Raw genomic sequence first — 25,152 nt, forward strand, 5'->3', positions numbered from 1 at the left:
TCCCCACAGCAGCACCCACATCCCCTCCCCACCACAAATGGTATTAATCTGAAACTCAGCCCAGAAACAGGAAATACAGCTTTATTGTGGAAAAGCCAAGTTTAGCAGACATTGGAAGTAACAATGTTTAGCCTATTTACAATACATAGGGGTTGAGGTTTCCCATACACATCTGTCCTGCCCTCCTTAAGCCTCCGATGCATTTATTCCCTTCAACAGCAATCATTTCTTTCCTCTGGCCCTGGGCCTGCCATTGGCCACATACAGACACAACTCTTGAGAGTGAAATCCCATCATGTAATTCCTAGGCACTATCCCTTAATCCCTTCCCGGTCTATGGCTCCTACAGAGCACTCTGAGGGCTCTCCTCAGTGGAGGAAGATTCGGTTGGGCTGCTAAGGGGCACTTCAGGCATTGACTCAGGTGGGGGACCGCTCTCTTCTCGAAGATGGCCCTGATAGAGCCGTCGAAGGCGGGACAGCTCTCTCTCCGGTGGCTGTTTCCAACTGTACCATGGATACCAGGGGTCACCTGAAACCAGGGTGGGGGCTGGCGGAGTAGCACTCACAGCTCCGTGAGAGGTACTGAAATCAAGGTCCCGAGGTTCAACCTGAGGAATGTGGTAACTGAGGAGACCTAGGGGATTAAGAAAAGAGAAAGTGAGGGAGGCAAGCAAGGAAGGCTAGGTCAGGTTAAGACAAGTAAAATGACATAAAAAGGGAGCGAGGAACCAGTCAGAGCCAGAGGGTGTATTTATGCATGTTGTACACAAAGGCAACTGGCCAAGGGAGCAATGTCAACCGATGTGCTTACTGCTGGGGCTCTTGTCTGCCAAGCTGTGCATCTCTGCATCAAGGCTACAGAGCTGCATCTGCACTTGCAGAGCCATTCCTTTCTTAATTTCTGCAAAGGTGTCATGGAGCCCAGGGCCAGAAATTTATACAAAGATCTCTTATCATCTATCTCTGGCACTGGGACCAATACTTATAAAAGGGAAGAGAAAGGAAAGAGAATTAAGGGGACAGGGCAATGACAAGATAAACTCATGAGAGAGAAAAAGGGACAGTGGAGTGCTGAAAGGAGATTCTTGGGAAGAGCATGGTAGGTGCCACCTTCTCAGACAAGTTGAAATATTTGTATCTACCCTTCAGCCCTAAATCACCTTTTTGGCTAATAAAACTGCACTGGGTCTATTCTCACGCTCACCATGATCTCTGGCTTTCTGGATGGCCTGGGTCAACTTCTTGTGTTGCTTCATACAGACCCCTGTAGGGAGAAAGAGAACTCAGTGCTTGTTCTAGAAAGCACGATAGAGTATACAACTGCTTCTATATGATTATAAAGAGCTGTGCTTGGAAATCTTGCTCCACCTAATAACCCTACTTCCCTGACCCCTTGATGGGCCTGTTTCCCCATCTACCCAATCAGAAGAACCCCCCCCCCTTTCTGAAAGCTGAGGTTGAGACTTTCAAGGGGGTCCAGCCACTACAGAAAAGCCATTTAATTATTTATTGTTTTAAAGATTTTTATTCATGAGACACAAAAAGAGAGGCAGGCAGAGACACAGGCAGACGGAGAAGCAGGCTCCATGCAGGGAGCCTGATGTGGGACTTGATCCCAGGACTCCAGGATCACGCCCTGGGCTGAAGGCAGGAGCCAAACTGCTAAGCCACCGAGGCATCCCATAGAAAAGCCATTTAATGGTAAAGCCTCCAAGACAGAGCAGAACACAATTCAAAAGGCAAGTGTGATTAATTAAAGTTTGGGTTGGACAATCCACCGAGAATGATTCACTAAAGGAAGAAAGGGCTCCCAATCTAGAGAAGGTGATCTGAGAGTAGCAAAATAGCCCCTTAGGCTTTTTATAGCTTGACTTTATATAAAGCCCATCTTTAAAGACTCCCTGACAAACCAAACTCCACTGATCATATTGCCATCCCCCAAATGGTGATTCAGATTACTCTTTGCAAGCTAACTTTGCTTTAGAGCTGAGGCTGACAAAATCTTTCTGTGTGGGGCCACATAAATTTTAGGCTCTGCAGGCCCCGCAGTCTCTGTCTCAGCTGCTTAGCTCTGCCATTGTAGACTGCAAGCAGTTGTAGACAATATGGACATAAACAGACATGGCAGTGGGCCAGATTTGGGTCATTAAGAATAGACGTAATCTTAAATTGTTAGGATTACCATTCCAGATTTTGGAAGATCTACTTGGATTGTCGATGGCAAAAAGAACTTATAAGACAATTTGCTAGAAAACCTTTTGTAAAAGCAGAGAGACCCAAAAGGAAATAATTACCACCACTTATCTTTTAAGAGCCATGTTTAAATAATTTAGTTACATTGGTACTTGCCTGTACCTTTTATCCACATGTAAATGTACCCATTAAGGCAAGATTTCCAAAAAAAGGTTCATTCACGTTTTTTATGTCATATGTAGGAGCCACCAGATACCTGTTGTATGAATGAATAAATAAGAAGTGCTCCAGGAAAAGCTATTCTGGTGGTGACAAGATCGACAGACTAACCTGTATATGGGGCATGGAAGATGACACCTGTGTGGGCGCAGACAAACTGTTCCAGGAGCTTCACGTTCTGTGGGGGAAAGTGGTGGGGAAACATGAGAGAGGGTAGGGAGAGCAGCAAGACCTTGAGAAATTGGAAGTGCGCAATCCCTACACATGTGTGTGGACACCCTAAATGCCTGTCTCTCCAGGTGCTACCCTCCTTCGTGTCCCAGCTTTAGCCCCATCACTCTGCTGAACACATTCCTGAAAACTGTAGTAAACGTTTCCTCTTTCTTGGCTTTCCAACCATTTCCGATGCTCACCCTACATTCTGTCACTGAGACTCCTATAGAATCCCCTTCTGCAGGAGTTAAGCTGTAAAATCAGCCCTTCATGCAAAAAATTGGGGATAGTAAGGTGGTAATCCCTGAAATCACCCAAAGAAAAGCAGTATGTTATAATGTGCACGTTTAAAATATGAATATGATAGCATGCTGTATGTAACATATATGCTACTAAGACCAATTTCATAGTTTTAATTATGTAGAATGACTCAGCCAGTGGGTTAGTCACAGGAGATGACACCCATGGAAAAAAGTAGATATGCTTGTGGAGTAGAAGAGCAAGCAGTCATTTGCACTGTTCAATTCATATTCTTTCTTCCTTGATCATGTAACTGATTCTAAACTGTATATGACTAGTTACATTCTCTTTTGTTAAAAAGAGAAAGAAAAAGAGAGTGAATGAGTGGAAGGAGGGGCAGAGGGAGAGGGAGAGAATCTCCAGCAGACTCTCCACTGAGCATGGAGCCTGGCATGCCCAGCACAGGGTGAGGCTCAATCTCAGGACCTGAGCAGACGCTCAACTGACTAAGCCACCCAGATGCCCCTATTCTATATTTATAACCAATCCTACATAGTTGAAATTGAGAAGTTATCTATCTATAGGACCCTCTTACAATGGGGTCAGAAGGGACCTAAGAACAATCAGACACCCCCATCTACTGACTGATCTGTGAATTCTTTCCAACTCCCCTAATGACCAATCATTCAGCTTCTGCTCTAATACCTTCACTGCAGGCTCAGAACATTTTCCCCATTATTTTTGAACTTTTTTTCCCTGAAGATAATATTTACTTATTCATGAGACACACACAGAGAGAAGCAGAGACATAGGTAGAGGGAGAAGCAGGCTCTAGGTAGGGAGCCCGATGTGGAACTCGATCCCCAGACCTGGGATCACACCCTGAGCCAAAGGCAGATGCTCAACCGCTGTGCCACCCAGGTGTCCCAGTTTCTGAACTTTTTTTTTTTTTTTTTTTTAAAGATTTTATTTATTTATTCATGATAGTCACAGAGAGAGAGAGAGAGAGGCAGAGACACAGGCAGAGGGAGAAGCAGGCTCCATGCACCGGGAGCCCGATGTGGGACTCGATCCCGGGTCTCCAGGATCGCGCCCTGGGCCAAAGGCAGGCGCCAAACCGCTGCGCCACCCAGGGATCCCAGTTTCTGAACTTTTTAAGGAGCAAGTCCTGTTCTTGCAATAAAGGCTTTCTGAAAAACAATTAAACTCTGTATCTTGCTTCATGTATCTGCCTTCCAGCCTTAAATCTTGGCATGCCATTAAATAGTTACATGACCAAAAAACCCCAAACAAAAAACAAAACACAACAAAACCCAAAAAACAACAAAACCGACCTCAAAAAACACTAGGCCTGGGATCCAGTCCTGCATCGCGCTCCCTGTGGGGAGCCTGCTTCTCCCTCTGTCTCTCTGCCTCTCTCTCTGTGTCTCTCATGAATAAATAAAATAAAATAAAATAAATAAATAAAAATGAATAAATAAAGATTTTTAAAAAATCTTTAAAAAAAAAAAAAAAGAAAGAAAGAAAGAAAAAAGAAAAACACTAGCCCAAACTACTTGCTAAAAATTGGGATGGATATAAGATATAAATGAACCTTTGAGTACTGCTCTCCCATTAGAAATAGACATTTTTGGGGATCCCTGGGTGGCTCAGTGGTTTATGCCTGCCTTCAGCCCAGGGCATGATTCTGGGGACCCAGGATCGAGTCCCACATCGGGCCTTCCTGCATGCAGCCTGCTTCTCCCTCTGCCTATGTCTGTCTGTCTGTCTCTCTCTGTCTCTCATAAAAAAAAAAAAAAAGACATAAAGCTTTATTAGTATGAACCACAGTACAAGATAAAAGACTAGAAAAGAAGTTTTCATACTACTAGAAAATGAATGCAAATGGACTGTAGTGGGACACCCGTGGTAATCTCTCTAGCGCTACAAAGAGAATCCAAGTCCTTATCTTGGAGAAGATTCTCCTTACCCTAAAGTCGACATGCAGCTTGTGATCACGGCAGATGGGGCAGGGATTCCCAGCAACTTTATCTCTACGCTGTGGAGAGAAGAAACTAGAAGGTGAAAGATGTTCAAAGTCCTATGAGAAAAAGTGCTGGTGCCACTGTCACTATGGCCTCCACTCTCCTCCACATCCCATCCACGTACCACCTTCAGAAACTCACAATACATGTCTTTCGAGTCCGCTGTGGGGGTATTCCACCTTTGTGGTTTCTACGGTAGTCAGCCCAGACAGGGCGAGTACTGTAACGATTCTGGTATTCTGAAATGAAAGACCACACATTATTCCTGGTAGGGATAGCAGAAGTGTCTCTGTTTATTTCAGACCCCCTTGATTCTCCCCTTTCCATTTTAGAGGTACCTTCTGAGTCCAGATATTTCCACGGTTCATTCTTATAAGGACTTATGGGAACTGGGGGCAAAGAATCTTCCTCAGGGGGGCCTTTGGTGCAAAGAGTCTGGAGGGGAACCTATAAAGAAGGCAAAAAAAAAAAAAATGAGCAAATGAGTTCAAGGAAAGGACTGGATAGTTTCACTGCCCATATGTTAGGGAGAAGAGGAATACATGCTCATTGTATTAACAGAATATAGAGGCAATATATATACAAAGTAGAATTTTTGTTAGGGTAGAAGTAACATCAACAACCACTCTTCTGTCTTCTGGATCCTGAAGGAGAACCTAACGTGAGAAGGTAACTAGGATAGATGACTGGGAAGCAGTCATGCCCGGTGGGGAGAGGCTCATTGGTGAGTCTCCAACTCAACCCAATCCTGAATCACTGAATTGCCCCTTTACAGAAGTTGAAGGTCAACATTCCACAGGCCAGAACAAACTTGAGTCCTAACGCTAGCTTTAAAGCCACCAGGCCTGTCATTAATTCCGTGGTGACCCCTGTCACCATTCTTCAGTCCCACTTTAGGAAGTGCCAACTTTGCAAGTTTTCCTATCTCACCTGGCCCCACCAAGAACCTTCAGTGTGGTGAGTACTTGAGGCTGCGGGAAAACCTCAACCTAAAGGACTAAGTAAAGGCCTCATGTATACTCCGAGAAGAGGGAAAAGAAAAACAAAAACTAAAACAGAACCCCCCCCTCCCAAAGTAATTGAGTGAGAGAAAGAGAGCTAAGAAAGTAGGCCCCAGGTCGTGAGAACGTATCCTGGCTTTATCCGCGGATCGCTCCGCAGGAAGAAGCTAGTGTTTCTCAAAAAGGGCACTCCAGGGAATGACAAGTTTAGACATCACATGCACGCTTAGGAGCTGACTGTACGACCAAGAGGCCCAATCCTTCACCTGGTGCTTTAGCCGAGTTGGTACGCTGGAAAAGGATGGTATCTAACCAGGCTCTTTTCCCTCGTCTGGCGATTAAAAATTCGCACAGTATTGAGAGCAAGGGGAAGGGGAAGGGTGGTGGGAGCACTGCTGCCTAGACAGCCAAGGCATAATAGCACTTGGGAAAGATTCCGCTCCTGGATTCCCAGCAAAGGAGCGATGCCCTAGACAAGGTATAACTAAGATGCGGTTGTACAAGATGTGCTCCAAGGAGTTACCTGAACTCCGTAGGCACTTCTGAAGGGCGAAAGGCCAGGAAGGGGCCTCAGCCACGAACGCAATGCGGAGGCCGCCATCTTGACGCACGCCCAATCCCGGAAAGGCGACTGCGCATGCTCCAAGACACTGACTAGGATAGGGGCGAGGGCGAGCCCGCAGTGCGGGAGGCGGCCGCGCACTTGCGTCAGGACGGAAGCGTAAAAGGGGGGCCGTGTGGAGAAGTCAATTTCTACTGCGTCACAATCGAATTTGGCCTCAAAATTGCGTTTTTCCTGAGCCAGTCAGTACGACTTCTAGATCTTATACTTACTGCTTGCGTTTTAAGCAATTTTGAGGGAGATTTCGAGGGACATCTTCTCACTGCGCATGCGCCGGCCCGGTTCTACCAACCAGGGTGAGAACTGTTCTCGAGGACGGAAGTGGTGGAAACAGAGGAAAGGGAGGTGCTAGGCTCCCCGGTCACGCGCTTGTCGGGGGGGCCAGGAAGGAGGCGGAAGAAAGTACCGAGGGGGAAGGGGCTGAGCGAAGGTGAAGGAAGACTACCCAATCAGCTAGCGAGTTGTCTTTCGGGTTGGCCAATGAATTCACGCCTCGCGCACAATGTCTCGCGACAAGGGCGTTTCACTAGCATGTTTGGGCGCGTTGGGCGGCGTCCGGGTATAAAAGACACCGCCCGAGCAGACAGGCGCCATTCTGGGGTTCGTTTAGAGGTAAGTTTGGGTATCCTGTCGGTTGGAGGGTAAAGTATTGTTGAGCTTGTTGGACTGGGGAGGGGGTTAGGCATGGGTTGTTTTGAGGACCATGGCTTATGGAACGCGGCTGTGTTCTCGTTGGGACCTGGAGGTGTTTGACGACAACAATCATGGTACTTGTGCGTGTTTAAAGCAACCCGTGTTGATTGTATCTTTCTCCCTTGTGTTCCTTTTATCCCAGGTTTGAATTTTCTCGGAGAAAGACAGGCCGGTCACGAGGAAAAAAGAAACAAGCCGCAGCACCATCTAAGCCCTTGAGAGGATCCTGAGGGGGGAAAGGGAAAACAGCAGCCACCAGCCCAACCACTTGTGTCTTCTGCCCCTTCCCACCTGTCTTGCCCACCCCACCAGCCCACGCTGCATGGGACTTGAAATCTGTGGCCGAAGGACCGTCACCACATAACTTCAAAAATAATCAACCACCCACCCTTCCCAAACCCACCCAAATCCACTCATCCAGCGTTTACTTTTTTGAATCCACCCAGAACTTTTTTTCTACGACCCCCCCTCCCTAAATGGAGTTGGGTGGGGGGAAAATGAATACTGAGTTGGCCTTCAATTTTTTACGAGACTTTTTGATCCAATGAGGCCCCCCAAATAATTGAGTTTTGGGTCCTGGTTGGTTGTTTTGTTTTTTTTCTCCAAAATTTTAACCCCCTCCCCCCCTGAGCCCGAGGTGCTGACGTCGCAAAAAAATTGGATAGTAAGTGTCGAATTTTCCAAAACCAGCCTTGCAACAAGAACTCAACGTTTCCCGTTGTGAAACCAAAAATAATGAGAGGAAGAAATGAGCCAATAGAACAAAATAGAGAACTGGAGAAGGACCAAGCCGGTCACTTAATCTCCATTAAAAAGGGGCCTTTGGTCTAAACAGTCTTGTTCTCTCCCCTACCACCTACCTTCCTGCCCGGCTGCAGGCAAGGAAAGGGTGGAGGGAGGGCCAGCAAGTGAGGATTTTGACGGTTAACCCTTGGTAATCCAGCCAATTTCCAGACTGCCAAAGCCATAAGTGTTTGCTTTTTATAAGGAGGAATGGTTAACTTCCTCTTGTTAGCAGTCTTCAAAAGGGTTAATGAGCTCACATACAAAAGATGGTGGATCTTGTGGCTCAGAAGTCCCACTTCTTTGTGTGTGAGACAAGCAGGGCGTCTTTCAATTTGCCAGATTAATAAGCAATCTGTACATAAAGATTGCAGGGTAAGGAGATGGGCAGAAAAGTAATAGCTGGCTATGACTTTTTAAATGATTGTTAAATCCTCTCAATTTTAATGTAATTTGCTTGGGGTATATTTGTGTGCTTAAAATAGGTGGCAATCTAGGAATAAAGATTGCAAGACCCTAAATTCAATACAAAATATCTTAGTGCCAGTACATACAAGATAATGGGGGAGGTAAAGAATGTTTTGTAATTGTTGCAGGTTGCATAGGTAATTTAAGAGCAAAAATGATTAACATTTTAACTTGATACGTTTTGGTGGGTGGGAAGGTTGGGAAATGTGGAATTCAGGAGTATAACTTTAAAAGCCATTTAGTGCAATTGAATGCTAGCTTTTCTAAAAGATTTGTGTCGTTAAAAGGAATTTTTTTCTTCCCTGCTTCAATATGGCGACTTTCCTTGTCCTTTTGTCTTCCAAGCGGCGTTGCAGGTTGTGTCTTGGCCCATTTTTCTCTTGTCCTCCCACCTCAATCCTATTTGTTGAGAGTGGTCCAAGTCCTCCCCTTTTCCCTTTATAGGGAGGATGGGGGTGGTCGATGGTAGCAGGTTGAACCTCAATTGCAAATTCAGTTCTTCCCCGCAGAAAATTGTTCTTTTAAATATTTTAATTGGTTTTATTTTCACAACTCTCTTCAATTAGGTCAAAGACCATTCAGGATGGGTGCTGGCTTGGGGTATTTTACTGAAAAGGGGTGTTTTTTTAATGTAACTGGCTGCCGGCAGAGCCGGGATGGCTTTTTAAGTTTTCCTCTTCTCCATTACAAAATGGCGTCGTCCCTGCTGCTTTGTTGTTTTTTCTCCCCCTTTTGCCATCCAGAGCTTAGGGCCGCCCTAGAAACTTGGTCAAGGGGGAGGAGCAGCTTGGAAAGGTGATGTAATCAGCTTTCTTCCTCTCCACCCTCTTGAAACTCCACCCCTGAGCCGATGCTCCCTCTGCACGCTGCGGCTAGACAGGAAGAAACCTTTTCTTTTATCTTAAAAGGAAAAAGCTTTGTAGCAATTAGGTCTTGAAGTTGTCCCCTGGGCAGCTCTTGTAATTTAACAATCTGAGCCTGTTGCTTTTATTTCCACCTTCACTCATCACAACTGCTTGGAGGTTTTCCCCGCTTCAGTTGCCAGGGGTGGAAAAGCAGTCAAACCAACTATACTTAAGGCTGGGAGCCTTCTGGTGGGGGGTGTGTGTGTGAGGGAGAGCGCACGCGAGCGTGCTGTGTGGTGGGGGAATACTGGGGTAGGAGGACTTGGGAAAGTGACTTGAATAGACATGGGGCCTAATGACACTGAAATGTGCCATTTATGCCCAGGAGCCAGTCCTTGGGCCTGCTTTTGGTTGCTTTGTATAGAGACTGGGGGAGGGTGGGTACTTCAGGACTTCCTTTTAAATCACCCTTATTCCCACTTCTGGATTTGGGGATAAATTCTTTGTGTTTAGTGCTGTGTCACGTTCTCCAGTTGTGTAGCTCCTGTACTTTGGTACTAGGATTGAGAAATGAATAGGAAAGGAGGCGGCAGTTGTAAACTCAAGGCAGGGGGATGCGAGCTACGGTGTCTGGTAAGCAAAACGTTTCTGGTATTACATTTCACAACCTTCATTTCTTTTTTCCAAAGAACCACCTTTTTTTAATTTTTTTCCTTCCCTTTAGAAAGAAATTCCTTTAAAACGTTAGTGGAATAATAACGTCTTCATTTTTCAACTCATGCAGTGCTTTAGCAATGGGTGCATGTTTAAAGCCATGCTCTCAGGGTGATATTGGGTGTCCTGCCCCTTCTCTATCTTCCTCCAACTTTTTCAAAGTCAAATCTTGGTCAGATTTTCCATATCCTTTCCATTTTTTAAGGTCCTGCTTTGAAGCATGGAAGTTCTAGGCAGAATCAGAAAGCCATTTTGTACAGCTCTCCTATGGTGACCTGAGACTTTAGGGCTAATTTTCTGCTGGGTACAGATTCTCAAATTAGTACTTAGACTTCTGGATTGGGTGGGAGGGACTCTTTCACATGTCTATTGACCACAAATTTTTTATCTTTCAAGCAGTTTGCCATGTGCCTCTGCAGCATACCTTCCTTGGGAGCTGAATAGTCTACCCATTGGGGTTCCTGACCTCTAGTGAACAGGGTATTAATAAAGAAGATCTTCCTTAACATGGGAGATGGGGAAACAGGGTCTTCTAGGGAAACCACATCTATCCAGAGAACCTCGGAGAACCTGATCTTTATAGTTTGTGACTAGAGTTATATTTTGGATCTTTTGCTGGGGAGGGGGAGAGGGTGATTTTACATCCTTACTAAAAGGCAGATATGGTTTTCAAAATGAATTTGAGGATTAGGGACTTAGGAGAGGTAAGACCTTGTGCATCACCTAAAGATCTAATTCAGTCCACCAAGTGGTATAAGGACATATCTCAAACACCAAGAAAAGGAAGGGGAATGTTAGGGTCAGGTACAAAGCGTTTTCATTTCCAGAGTGCTAAGACTTATGTTAAGGTAAATTTGGATTCCCTTCTGTGTTACAAGTGTGATTGTTTTTAAAAGGGCTGTGATTTGCCATAGGGGTTTTGTCCTAAACCAATTAAGTTCTTTTCTTGGTGATGGGTAATAACTAGCCAAGTTAGATATTTTTCACTCTTAATTGAATAACCCTCAAGTAAAACTCAATTCAGAGGCTGGAGTGGGTGTCACTTTTAAGTTTCTCTCTGGTAAGATTTGAAGATTCCCCAGTGCCTATGCTCGTAGTGCTCATCTCCCTGGAAAATTCTTTTTTTTTTTTTTTTTTTTCCCCTGGAAAATTCTTGATGAGAAGGAATGCACAGTTTAGGACTAGGTAGAGATAAGGCTGGGATTGTTCCCCTCCCCCTGCCCCTTCTGTACTGTCTTCAAGGAGTTTAAAAACAAAAGTATGCCCTAGATTGTTTGCTTCCAGGAAGCTTCCTCAAGCATTCATTTGAGGCTCCAAATAAGACTAATGTTGACACTTGGGTTACTGCCCCTCCTTCCCTGGACAACTCATTAGCCTTTTCCACTGTAGGTAGGCCTGCGCCAGGATTTTAGGCTCTTCATTCCTTTCCACTTGAGTGCCTTGTACCTTCTCTCAGAATGTACTGACTTTAAGGAAATTTGGTTGTGAGACACTTGGAGTCCTTCATTTTAAGTGACTCAAAACTAATTTGCCTGTAGGAAAGCCGTGAGAAAACCCATTTACATTTTGTCACAATTGCTACTTAGGAGATGAAACTTAATTCTGTTGATTATATTTCCAAAACATAAAAGGAAAAGTAATAGTGGAAAGTGAATATTTAAGATTTCTGTTTTATGTTCTAGCTTTCCCTGAGTATTTTTGCCTGTTATGAATGGGAATGAAAAAGTTGTCCCTGGGTCCCATTCCTAGCATAAGGCACTGGACAGAATTTAGCGTTGTGCTTATTGGTCTCTGGGGATGGTTAATTCTTCTCTGCTACCTTCTTAAGTGAAGGAACATTTCGGCTCAAGTGACCCTTTTTTTTTTTTTTTTTTTAAAGTTTCTGAAGGAAGGAGAGGTAGCAGTCCTATTGGCTTAGCTCCTTGGTTATGCAAAATGTTCTCGAAGGTGGTGTATCTTCACTCTGGGTTTGAATCAGTGTGGTCAGCAGTATTTGGCCGGGTGGGAGTGGCGGTACTGGTTTGAAGTGTTGTTAATTTAAGTCTTTTTGTCAAATTGTATACATTGTGGTTGCTGATGATGATATGTACTGCTTTGGATTGACTCCTTGTTTTTCCAGTCGCCCCTAGATGGGAAGCCTGTTTTATCCCTTTGTTGTATCTGTGTATCTCTTGGTATGGTGTCTGTGTCGCTCTATGTTGTCTTACCACATGGGAAAAAATGCTTTTTTCTCCTTCCCTGTCTGTAAGAATCTGCACACTTCTGTGGATTTGGCCCGGGGGCTTCTAATCTATAGTATTCTACTTCAGTGTTTCTCTCTCTGACCTCAGGTTCTACCTGCCCTTGTGGAAATTCCAGGACAGCAGCAATGCACAGTTAACCCAGATTTGCTCACCACTCAGATTTCTTACCTCCTCACTCTGTATTCATCCTGCAGGTTATGATCTCAAGAACCAGCCCCTTCCTGCTCCTGCTGCTTCCTAGGTTGTTAGGACTTCTCTATTTAGAAATTTATTGGCCTTGTTGTTGGGAGGACTAAAAGTTGAGATTATTAGGCTTGGGTTTTTGTTTTGTTTTGTTTTGTTTTTAATTTGAGAACAAATAGAACATCTCTGTTATTTTATAAGAAACTTGGTCTTTTTTCCTGCACAAATAGAGTTATCTTTGTAAAACACAGATTTTCCCACCCTTCTGGGATCATGTCTGTTATCTGTACTATTAAGCTGGAGGCAAGAAATTGTTTTCTTCTTGTCTCCTTTCTACCCAGTGTTAGTCTTACATCCCAGACATAAGTATTACTTTCAGTTCTCAGAATCCCACTCAGAGCCACATTGATTCTAAATTAGCTTGGGTTTTGGACTAGAATTGCTTCACACTTTATCCCATAACAGCAGTTTAGCTTTTAATGAGCTCCTTTTCTAACCTGGTTTAAAGTAGCTACTTAAAATTTAATAGCATTTTTCAGCTTCTAGTTTTTTTCTATTCTTTTTGGCTTCATGGTTTCTAATATCAAGCCTTTCTTTTGGGGATCTTGGAAAGTGGTGTGGTTTTGAAGAGGAGTAGTGATCAGATTCTCATCTTTGCTTTTGAAATCACAAACCAGCCTTCCTCTTAACTTTGAAACCATAAAAATGTGTGTCGTATCTGGTTAACGAGTGGCAGTTCATTTCAAGACTTAGGATATAAAGGATTTCCTTTAAATCCATTTGTCTCCATTTCTAGGAAGGTACCCACAACTCTCTTGAGGGAAATAGGATGTTTTCTGGTTTTGTATCACCTACTAGTTTAGCTGATTGTCTCAGAGCGTGTTCTGGCGCTTGAGGTGATGATGATTCTTAATAGAGTGAGATAAAAAGGAACTGACTAATCTTAGAAGGCATATAGCCCAAGTGTCCAGGATTGGCCCAGTTCTTATTAAGCTATCCATTTTTTTCAAGCCAAATTTATCAGCAGCTAAGGGGAAATAGGACCTAACAAGGAGCAAAAAAGCCTGGGATTGTTGAGTTTTAGTATAGGAACTTGACTCTTAGCTCTCATACGATTTAGTGAAGTTCAGCTATCTAGAAAGGATGTAACTGGGAGGGAGAGAGAAATACGTGCTGCCCAGTTCTCCAGTCTAATTTTAGTCTTCCCATTCAGTCCTGTATTAACACCATGCTTAACTTGCCAGGGGTGGTGATGGTCTGTGTTGATTTTTTTCTTACCTAGAAAATGATGAGTGTAGTTGAATATAGATTGAATAATTAGTCACAAAATTTCATCTGCTGTAGAAGTGGAATTTATTAGAGGGTATAGTGGGATTGTCCTTGCCGGCCATTTATTCTGTGGGTTTATTTTGTCCTTGTCTTAGAAACTTCAATCATGGGTTCGGGTCCCATAGATCCCAAAGAGCTTCTCAAGGGCCTGGATAGCTTCCTTAACCGAGATGGGGAAGTCAAGAGTGTGGATGGGATTTCCAAAATCTTCAGGTGAGTCTGCCTATCTCTGGATTCATTGTGGTTAGAGTATATTGTAAGTTGTACTACATAAGGCAGAACAGGAATGAGTGTTCTCAGAGGGAAGAGGAAGATTCTAGAATAAGATTGGAATCCAGTAATTTTAGAGTAAATGATAGGAAGAAGTGATCCCTTGGTTCCTAGCCATAATAGAGTCTGGGTTTGGGAGTCATACTTTGAGAGGAAGGGAACAGGGAAGCCAGGTGACAGTTCTTGGTTCTGTTTTGGGTCACATTCCACATCCCAAACTGTTGTTTCCTTCAGGGCTCTGCCAGTCTCCCAGGGGAAGGCAAGAGACTAAGCCAGTCCTGAACAGACTATGAACAGCTGTTAGTGCTAGTATTCTTCACCGGGAAGCAGAATCAAGTGTGTCCTGTGGGTTAGAGAAGCAGTGATGTTCACCTCCCCAGAGGCTTCAGTGTCTCCTCAGTTGTCTTCCATCCTCTCATGGGATTCCATTGGACTCTGGATCCATCCCATCCCCCGAGAGGCTTGTGTGACCTTCCCACTCTGGCAGAGTCCCAAGTCATCAGGGATTTTTAGGCACTCCCACAGATCAGAGATGCTTCTGCTGAAAGAAGAGGCTCTTGCTCCATTTCTAAGCTTAATTTCCCTCCTACAGCCTGATGAAGGAAGCACGAAAGATGGTGAGTCGATGCACTTACTTGAACATTCTCCTGCAGACCCAGTCACCAGAAATATTGGTCAAGTAAGTGGGGAGGATCTGGGAGGCTGGGATGGGAAGATGTAGTTAGAAGGCAGGGGAGGTGAGGCATGGGGTTCCTAGGTCATTGACAGGGGAGTAGGAGTGTGGGATGTGGCACTCCAAAACCCAGGAAGGGCATTACAAATTCTACTACTTGCCTGCAGGTTTATTGATGTTGGTGGCTACAAGCTTCTTAACAACTGGCTGACTTATTCAAAGACAACCAACAACATTCCCCTCTTGCAGCAAATTCTGCTTACCCTGCAGCACCTCCCGCTCACCGTGGACCATCTCAAGCAGGTACCTTAAGTCTGTACAACACTAGTGCTCCTTTTTGCTTTAGCCTGACAGATAAAATACACCAACTCTGATGTGGTTGCAGTCTTGGACCTGTGCAGAAGAGTGATGGAAAAAAATAGGAGTATACTATCAGAAGGCTTGGTTTAAGCCCTTTAACAGATGTATGGTTAGGGCGCTTCTAGATATTTGAGCCTCAGTTTTCTCATCTCTTGTTGAAAATGATTTCTACCTACTTTGGTTGTTTTTAGAATTAAGTACGATTGCACCTATAAAGGTTTTGTAAAAGGTAAAGTACCATAGTAGCGGTGGTCGCCATTAGGGACTATTAAATTGTAGGCAGGGCACTCCAGTTGGTGGAGTGTGTGGCTCTTGATATCGGGGTTGTGGGTTTAAGCCCCATGTTGGGTGTAGAGATTACTTAAAATTTCACGAAAAAGAAATTGTGTGTTAGTGCAGTTGTAAGCTCCGAGAGGACTCCTGTTCCTCCTGGTACTTAACCTTTCTCCCCGTTTCTTGTAGAACAACACAGCCAAACTGGTGAAGCAGCTGAGCAAGTCAAGTGAGGATGAAGGTAGGGGCCAGTCCTTCCTCATCACTTCACTTCGTTACCTTCATGTCTCACTCCCATCCTTGAACTGTCCTGTCACTCCTTTCTACATCACCTTACTTTTCTCTTTCTTGTAAAAAAATTTCAAATGGGATTTGTCCATTTCTCTACCATTGAATGTAAGACAAGACAGCATACTTTTAACAAGAAGCTGGTTCTTGATATCTCTTGGTTGTGAAAGCTATGCACTTGAAATTCTTTGGAAAAAATAGTGTCATCCTAGAGAGTGTCATCATCATTTTCTTCTGTTATTCTAAATAAACGTAGCATATTCTGGGGCCTTCAGTGTGTGTTTCCTATATAGTTCTACCAGTAAATACCTTCCTATAGGCCATGGGTCAGATCCTGGATCCTGGAGTAGATCACAGCTTTGGTAGCAACAGTCTGTCTTTTTCTAAGATAAAGGGTTTTGGAGCCCTTGGCAAGGGCCATATAGTTCTGGCTTGAAGACAGAGCCTGGCTCCAGAAAGTCACAGCCTCTCCTTCAGTGAAGAAAAGGGTTTATACCCAGGGTACAAACCACTAGCACAAGATACTAGTGTGCCACAAGTGAGCAGTGTTCTAGGAGAGCTGATCCCCTCATCAGAATACAGGCTTGCTTTTTTGTCTAAAAGGAATGGCGTGCTAGGTCCTTTTGGAAGGAGGCTTTGGCAGTTTGGTGTGGAAAGAACATGTAGCCCTGGGTGAGCCTATCTGAAGTTCCTTTAGCTATAGGAGAAAACACTGGGAACATTTAGCAAGTTAAAGAGTTTAACTCACAGTGTTTAAGTGGAAAAACATTCTCTAGCCTTCCATTATTTTAGTAATATTAAATCTTGGTTTTGGGTCCTTTCAGATATTGAGCACTTCTGTGTTTGTGACATTACAAATTATCTTTAATAACTTATAATGTAAAACTACAGAATTTTCTATTAAATCATTGTTCATCTCTTATTTTTTCATTGCTGGGTATATTGTTCCCTGTTTTCCAGTTGTCTCAATTGTATTGCCACCTTTGAATGTAGATTTAATTGTTTTGTACTTCCTTTGGAAATTTGTACATTCCTAATAAAGTCTGACTAGACTATAGTATCAATTGGTCCAAAAAGGTTCAGGATATCCCTGTATTAGGGATGTACTGGAGTTTGTGTTGCCTTAATTATAGAAACTGCTAGTTGTGTGGGTATTTATTTGAAAAGTTTGGTTTTAATGTTTTCAATAATCTCATTATTAAACGAATCTGTAAGTGGAAAAGCTGGCAAGAGGATAGGTGCCATAGATAAGAGATGTGATTTGCCAAGTACGAAAAGCAAGAGCTGTAAAGGTCTTTGTTTTTTTTCCGTATATTTGGAAACACATTTTGTCCTTTAAATTCTCTGACCGTCTTTTTTTCTCTAAACACTGCCTTCCCCATCTCTAATGTGGTCTGCTTTATAAGCTCTTCGCTACACTTATTTGCTACATTTCCTTGATTTTTTTTTTTTAAGATTTTATTTATTCAGGCAGCCCGGGTGGCTCAGCGGTTTGGCGCCTGCCTTCAGCCCAAGGCGTGATCCTGGAGACCCGGGATCGAGTCCAACGTCAGGCTCCCTGCATGGGCCTGCTTCTCCCTCTGCCTGTGTCTCTGCACCCCTCTCTCTCTCTCTCTCTGTGCTTCTGTGTCTCTCTTATGAATAGAGCAGCAGAATGAAGCCAGTGTCCACACTCTTCCACTAACCATGTGTTAAAAGAACAAGAACTAAACTCAAGGAAAAAGCAGGCAGGGTTCAAGTGTCCAAACAGCTAAGAACAGTATTATTGTGTTGTCCTAAAGGCAAACAAAGTATCAAGGAGCCTGACTTAGATTCATCTTATAAAAGATTTTCTAGGGGATCCCTGGGTGGCTCAGGAGTTTAGCGCCTGCCTTCGGCCCACAGCATGGTCCTAAAGTCCTGAGAGCGAGTCCCGCATCGGGCTCCCTGCATGGAGCCTGCTTCTCTCTACCTCTCTTTCTGTATCTCTCATGAATAAATAAAATCTTAAAAAAAAAGAAAAGAAAAGAAAAGAAAAAGATTTTCTAGGCCACCTTTTTTCCTATAATGCCAATAGTAATAATGGCTTAAAAAAAATCAAATAGGGACACCTGGGTGGCTCAGCAGTTGAGCATCTGCCTTCAGCTGAGGGTGTGATCCCAGATCCAGGGATCGAGTCCAGCATTAGGCTCCCTGCATGGGGCCTGCTTCTCCCTCTGTGTCCCTCTCTCTCTCTCTGTTTCTGTGTCTCTCATTAATAAATAAATAAAATCTTAAAAAAATAAAGATTTTATTTATTCATGAAAGACACAGAGAGGCAGATACAGGCAGAGGAAGAAGCAGGCTCTTCACAGGGAGCCCGATGTGGGACTTGATCCCAGGAGCCCGGGATCACGACCTGAGCAGATGCTCAACCACTGAGACACCCAGGCCTCCCAAGAGTTTGAGCCTGTCTCATCTTCTCCTTAAAACTCTGGGCTACGTTTTCTGTTACATAGATTTTCACAGTATATCTTTAAACCTCTGTATTTTCTATTATTGGAAGAATAATATTTTTAGTTACTTAGGGATTTTCCCTTATACTCTCACCTGCAGAGCTCCGGAAATTGGCTTCAGTCCTTGTCAGTGACTGGATGGCTGTCATCCGCTCCCAGAGCAGTACCCAGCCTGCTGGTAAGCTCCTTAGTCTTTTATCCCTTGTATTTATTTCTTTCCCACTGGCCTTCGGTGGCTTTAGCCTGCTTCACCTCTTGACAGTCTTTCTCTTTAAATAAAATCCTTTTCTGCTTTGTTTTTTCACAACAGAGAAAGATAAGAAAAAACGTAAAGAAGAGGGGAAGAGTCGAACCACCCCTCCCGAGCGACCCTTGACTGAGGTGAAGGCTGAGACCCGGGCTGAGGAGGCCCCAGAGAAGAAGAAAGAGAAGCCCAAGTCTCTCCGAACCACAGCACCCAGTCACGCCAAGTTTCGTTCCACTGGTAGGGTGGTTGGCTGGTCTTGGGAGAGTCTGTGGGCAGATGTACACCTAGGGTCTTGTGGTGGAATAGTGGATTTATGACATGGGGAAGAGAGAAGATGGAAGACTAGTAGGTGAGGTTTGGGCTGGGTAAAGATTTAGTGTTGGAGTGGGGAGGAAGAGTTAGAGTGGTAATAAGTTCAACGCAATGGCATGTTTCTTCCCTCAGGGCTAGAGCTGGAGACCCCATCTTTGGTGCCTGTGAAAAAGAACGCCAGTGCAGTGGTGGTTTCTGACAAGTACAATCTTAAACCCATCCCCCTCAAGCGTCAGAGGTATGGCCCTTGTGTACTGGGTTCTGTGTGGGTTATGTCTGTGGACATGAGGGAGGAAGAGGGGGCAAGTTAGGGTGCATCAGAGATCATGTTGATGGCTCATCTTCCAACAGCACCACAGTTGCTCCAGGAGATGGTGCTCCCCCTGCAGAGAAGAAATACAAGCCACTGAACACCACACCAAATGCCACCAAAGAGATCAAAGTGAAGATCATCCCACCACAGCGTGAGTCTGAAGTAGAGGAACACACTTTGAATTGGGAGAGAACTCCATGGAAATGAGTTGGGGGGGTGGTACAAGATGGATTTCTTAGTTTTGTGTGCTTGTCTTAATTTTTGCACCTCTGGAGCTCCTCTTTCATAGGATTACTTAGAAGTAATCTTGGGTATGGGAATGGGGTGCTATTCGGTGACTGGTTCGGGGTGCTCCCAGTCTCGGGATAGTCGGTCCTGTCCATGAGGGTTGTTTTCCTAAGTCACCTGAGCTCTAATTAATACTGAAAGCCTCAAGTTGCTTTTATTTAGTTATTATTTATTACTAGTTAGTTAGTTAGTTTAGCCCCCCTGATGCGTGGGGCTCGATCCCAGGACCCTGGGATCGTGACCTGAGCTGAAGGCAGACGCTCAACCCCATGAGCCCCGCCAGACACCCCAAGTTGCCTGCCTTTATTTTTATTTATTTATTTATTTATTTATTTATTTATTTATTTATTTATTTATTTTAAAGATTTATTTATTCATTCAGAGAGAGCAAGAGAGAGGCAGAGACATGGGCAGAGAGAGAAGCAGGCCCCATGCAGGGAGCCCGATGCGGGACTCGATCCCGGGTCTCCAGGATCGCACCCCAGGCTGCAGGCGGTGCTAAACCGCTGTGCCACCCGGGCTGCCCAGTTGCCTGCCTTTAAAAGAAAGAATAGGGCACCTGGCTGGCTCAGTTGGAGGAACATGCAACTCTTTATCTCCAGGTCATGAGTTCAAGCCCCCATGTTGGTTATAGAATTTCTTTTTTTTATTTTAAAGATTTTATTTATTTATTCATGAGAGACAAAGAGAAAGAGAGGCAGAGGGAGAAACAGGCTCCACGCAGGGAGCCCGATGTAGGACTCCATCCCGGGTCTCCAGGATCACGCCCTGGGCCGAAGGCAGACGCTCAACCACTGAGCCACCCAAGCATCCTGATTATAGAATTTTTAAAAACAGGGGCAGCCCCAGTGGCCCAGCAGTTTAGCATGCCACCTTCGGCCTAGGGTGTGATCCTGGAGACCGGGATCGAGTCCCACGTCAGCTCCCTGCATGGGGCCTGCTTCTCCGTCTGCCTCTCTCTCTGTATCTCTCATGAATAAATAAAGTCTTTTTTAAAAAAACTGAAAAACAAAATTAAAAAAAATTTTTTTTTTCTTGTATGAATCCAGCATATGCATCCTGGCCACCTTGAACTTAACTGTGTCCTAAGTTGGGGTAGGGTCTCCATTGGCCCATTTCCTGCTCAAACTTTGTAGGAATAGGATTGTGAAAGAGGTCTGATGGTTCCATTTTATGCTTTATCCTCTTGTAGCTATGGAGGGCCTGGGCTTCCTGGATGCACTCAATTCAGCCCCTGTTCCAGGCATCAAAATTAAGAAGAAGAAGAAGGTGTTGTCACCCACAGCTGCCAAGGTATGAGCCCTGTGCCGTAGATGTCAATGACAGGATATCTAAAGTGAAAGGAAGGGCCCAGGAATGGTTGGGAGGACCACAGGATGTGGACTGGGGTGAGGGTTGGGGGGCTGGCAGTGGGAGACGCAAAGTCTTCCTTCATCTGAATCCGCAGGGGAGCCTGTCTAGGATGCTGGACTAACTGCCTTACCTTAACCTTGGCTTTCGTGTCAACTCATTAACTTCTTTTTCTTTCACAATAGCCAAGCCCGTTTGAAGGGAAAACGAGCACAGAACCGAGCACGGCCAAACCTTCTTCCCCAGAACCAGCACCAACTTGTGAGGCTATGGACACAGATCGCCCAGGAACCCCAGTTCCCCCTGTTGAAGTCCCAGAGCTCATGGATACAGGTAAGTCTAGAAATTGGTTCAGGTTTGGGGGGTTTCTAAAAGGAACGACCTGGATCTGATACCTCTCCTGCTTCCAGCCTCTTTAGAGCCAGGAGCGCTGGATGCAAAGCCCGTGGAGAGTCCCGGAGATCCCAGCCAGCTGACCCGGAAAGGCAGGAAGAGGAAGACGGTGACATGGCCTGAGGAGGGCAAACTGAGAGAATATTTCTATTTTGAACTGGATGAAACTGAACGAGGTGAGCCGTCAAGGTTCTTGTGTAGTAGATGGGTATAGAGAGTTTATTTTTATTTATTTACTTATTTTGGGGTCTAGAGAGTTTAAAAAGGACTTGTTTGGTGCTTATATTTTCTCTTTTCTCTCCTTGCCACTAGTAAATGTGAATAAGATCAAGGACTTTGGTGAGGCAGCTAAGCGAGAGATACTGTCAGACCGACATGCATTTGAGACGGCCCGGCGTCTGAGCCATGACAACATGGAGGAGAAGGTGCCCTGGGTGTGCCCCCGGCCCCTGGTTCTGCCCTCACCTCTTGTCACCCCTGGAAGCAACAGCCAGGAGCGATACATCCAGGCTGAGCGGGAGAAAGGAATCCTTCAGGAGCTCTTCCTGAACAAGGAAAGGTGAGCAGAACCGGGTTCACACCCTGGGCATGAACCATGTCCACGTTAAGTGCTTGGACTCCTGAGAGGAACATGCCCTGGGGTAATTCAGAAGGGGGTGGGGGCTAGGGAATGTGAGGGCTTGAATAAATAATTTAACTATCTTTTTTTTTTTTCTTGTCCCATCACCTGTGGCATTCCTAATAGTCCTCATGAACCTGATCCTGAACCCTATGAACCTGTACCCCCAAAGCTCATCCCCCTAGATGAGGTGAGCATATGCTATGTGGTGGTGGAGTTGTGATTGATCTTAGTACGTCTTTCAGCATTTTTCAGTTTCAAATGGAATGTCTCTTCATTCTTTCAAAGCTAGTCCTGATTGTTCTGTTCTTGCAGGAATGTTCCATGGATGAGACCCCATATATTGAGACCCTGGAGCCTGGGGGAGCTGGTGGCTCACCTGATGGAGCAGGTGGCTCCAAGTTGCCTCCTGTCCTGGCCAATCTCATGGGAAGCATGGGTGCTGGGAAGAGCCCCCAGGGTCCTGGAGGAGGAGGCATCAATGTCCAAGAGATCCTCACCTCCATCATGGTATATGAGCCCGCCTTCCTCTTTTCCACTTTGTCTGGAATCTGCCTTTCTGTATACCCCAGTAGTTGTCTTCTCACTTACCTCTTCATCTAGCTCTCTTTTCTTTACTAGTTTTTACCCTTGCATTCTGTTGACTGGCTCTTTATTCACCTTGCCTCACAGGGTAGCCCAAATAGTCATCCCTCAGAGGAACTGCTAAAGCAACCAGACTATTCAGACAAGATCAAGCAGATGCTCGGTAATCACCAGGGCCAGGGAGGAAGCCTACTGTGGAGTTGGTGTGGGGGGAGCAGGGTGAGCAAAGGTATTGCTTCTGCTAGGAGGGAAGACTGGATGGAGCTTTGGTCTGACAAGTTGGTCTGAGAGGGCCAGAGGGGCATACCTAAGGAGGAAGTCATGCCACTCTTCTAGAATCCTCTTGCTGACTATATTTTGTTTTTTAATTAACAGTGCCACATGGATTATTAGGCCCTGGTCCAATAGCCAATGGTTTCCCACCAGGAGGTCCTGGGGGTCCCAAGGCCATGCAGCACTTCCCCCCTGGACCTGGAGGACCTATACCAGGTAGGTGGGAAATGAGAGGTTGGAATGGGTTTATCTGCTTAATTTTGGCTTAGTAATAGTGTAGGATTGACCAAAAGGTGGGAGGTAGGTTAGGCTGGGAGAGGCCATCCCTGAGTGTAACAAGTCGCTGATACGGTCTCCCTTTCTTTCCATAACAGGTCCTCATGGAGGCCCTGGTGGGTCAGTGGGTCCGCGTCTCTTGGGTCCCCCACCCCCTCCACGAGGGGGTGATCCCTTCTGGGATGGCCCAGGTGACCCCATGCGAGGTGGCCCAATGCGGGGTGGCCCAGGACCAGGTCCTGGACCATACCATAGAGGCCGTGGTGGCCGAGGAGGAAATGAACCACCTCCTCCTCCTCCTCCCTTCCGGGGGGCCAGGGGAGGTCGCTCTGGAGGAGGACCTCCAAATGGACGAGGGGGCCCTGGTGGGGGCATGGTTGGAGGTGGTGGTCATCGTCCACATGAAGGCCCTGGTGGGGGCATGAACAGCAGCAGTGGACATCGTCCTCATGAAGGCCCTGGTGGTGGTATGGGTGGTGGGCATCGCCCCCACGAAGGCCCTGGCAGTAGCATGGGTGGAGGTGGGGGACATCGTCCTCACGAAGGCCCTGGTGGTGGCATGGGCAGTGGCAGTGGCCATCGTCCTCATGAAGGCCCTGGCAGTGGCATGGGTGGAGGCAGTGGACATCGCCCCCATGAAGGTCCTGGTGGAGGAATGGGTGCTGGTGGTGGACATCGCCCCCATGAAGGTCCTGGACATGGGGGGCCCCATGGCCACCGGCCTCATGATGTCCCTAGTCACCGAGGCCATGACCATCGAGGGCCACCACCTCATGAGCACCGTGGCCATGATGGCCCTGGCCACGGAGGAGGGGGCCACCGAGGGCACGATGGAGGCCACAGCCACGGAGGAGGTGAGAATGGTTCCTGCTCATTGCATGGCTTTTGGTGTTCCATTTAAGTTTTGGGGTAGCATCATCACTCCCCCCGGGTGTGGTAGGACAGACACGTCCCCCTATTTTCAGCATGCCTGGCAGTTGCTATTCTTTGCCTTTCCCTCAAATCCGTAAGATTCCGTATCTCCCTGCACGCTAGTTTTCAGGGTGCTATGGACAGGGTGGGGGTGGGGAGGCAAGGGTGGCATTGACCTCTGAGCCGTGTTCTAACTGTTCTGCCATCGTTCCCACAGATATGTCCAACCGCCCTGTGTGCCGACATTTCATGATGAAGGGCAATTGCCGCTATGAGAACAACTGTGCCTTCTACCACCCGGGTGTCAATGGGCCCCCCCTGCCCTAGGGACTGCCTCCTCTGCCCCCCCTGCCCCACACCCCATGGACTGCAGCCTTGCTCCTTCGACCCTCTTATGGCTTCTGTGAGGCCCACTGTCCCGTCCCCTGCTGATGAGGAGCCGGCCCCTCAGTCCCCACCTGCTTGGGTTTCTGGGGGTTTTGTGATCACTGGTGCACATCGATGTACATATTTTCCTCCAGTCTGGGGAGGAGAGAGACTGGATACATTCTGTACCCTGGATGGCTGAAGAGAAGACCCGGTTGGCTTCAGTTTTTGAGATTGGCCCTATAGCCCCAAACCCCTTTCCAGTATTGCCCTTTATGCCTGAGAACCTAAAGCTGGTTATCCTGGAGAACACCTCTACTCTCCTATTGTGGGTCCTCCACACGCACACAACTGATACGGAATCAGCTGCACTTATGAAATCCTCCCAGCCAAGTTCATTATTCTTCATGGGGTGGGGAGATGGTAAAAAGGGGTATTATATATCCCGCTGCACTGAGAGGGCTCAATCAGGCTGGATTTGAGTTCTGGAATACATCATCCCCACTTCTCCCTGGACACAGGCTTTTTACATTGAGTCCTTTCTCAAGTCAGACTTTGCAACCTGTGAACACCCAAGTCTGCACCATGGGTCTGCTAGTTCCAGTGATGGCCAATTCATGTCCTGCAGCCAGTGGAAGTTGCAGCTGGCATAGGTGAGACTGGTGGTGGTGGTCCACCCTCACCTGCAGCTCATTCTGGAAACTTTGTAAAACACTTCATTGAGACCAGCTTTTCATCAATTTGCCCGGCACGCTGGGCCTGACAAGTCACACTACATGCACTGCCTTCAGGAGTTGGCATACTCTTGCCCCCCACCTGGAACCTTGTCAGTGTGAGGCCTCTGGCTCCCTTGCCCTGTCAGCCACCTCTGAGTCCCACCAGGTGCCTTCCTGGGTGGGTGCCGCAAGCTGACGCACCCTTCCCCAGCCCTCTCCTTCCGAGGTTTTGGCATCAGTTGTTTTCTATGAAAACAGTGGATTGGTTGGCTTTTGTGCAGGGTCTTGTGTTAGAGCCATGATGGATTTGAGGGATGAGTATTTTTTTTCTTTTGGTTTTGTATATTTTGTACATTAATAATAAACAGTGGAAAGAGAAGCAGCTTATTTAA

At 46.0% G+C, this 25,152-nt stretch overlaps 2 protein-coding genes across 2 annotated transcripts; one reads left to right on the forward strand and one right to left on the reverse strand.

The window, feature by feature from the left end:
- Positions 1-65: 65 nt before the first annotated feature.
- On the reverse strand, positions 66-6,586 carry MRPS18B (mitochondrial ribosomal protein S18B). Its single transcript, XM_072833878.1, has 7 exons — positions 6,416-6,586; positions 5,230-5,338; positions 5,033-5,130; positions 4,837-4,905; positions 2,526-2,592; positions 1,207-1,266; positions 66-636 (listed from the first exon to the last, which is right to left on the reverse strand). Exons 1-7 carry the CDS (start codon positions 6,491-6,493, stop codon positions 344-346), a joined length of 774 nt encoding a protein of 257 aa, XP_072689979.1. The 5' UTR covers positions 6,494-6,586; the 3' UTR covers positions 66-343.
- A 403-nt stretch (positions 6,587-6,989) lies between these two features.
- PPP1R10 (protein phosphatase 1 regulatory subunit 10) lies at positions 6,990-25,152 on the forward strand. Its single transcript, XM_072833857.1, has 20 exons — positions 6,990-7,126; positions 7,350-7,871; positions 13,868-13,985; positions 14,635-14,721; positions 14,883-15,018; positions 15,538-15,589; positions 18,211-18,288; positions 18,421-18,594; positions 18,802-18,907; positions 19,021-19,133; positions 20,463-20,563; positions 20,806-20,953; positions 21,031-21,189; positions 21,326-21,572; positions 21,759-21,822; positions 21,948-22,142; positions 22,305-22,380; positions 22,593-22,706; positions 22,865-23,620; positions 23,896-25,152. The coding sequence occupies exons 3-20, from the start codon at positions 13,879-13,881 to the stop codon at positions 24,003-24,005; spliced, it is 2,823 nt and encodes a 940-aa protein (XP_072689958.1). The 5' UTR covers positions 6,990-7,126; positions 7,350-7,871; positions 13,868-13,878; the 3' UTR covers positions 24,006-25,152.

This window comes from Canis lupus, chromosome 7, assembly GCF_048164855.1.
Source record: "Canis lupus baileyi chromosome 7, mCanLup2.hap1, whole genome shotgun sequence".
NCBI lineage: Eukaryota > Metazoa > Chordata > Mammalia > Carnivora > Canidae > Canis > Canis lupus.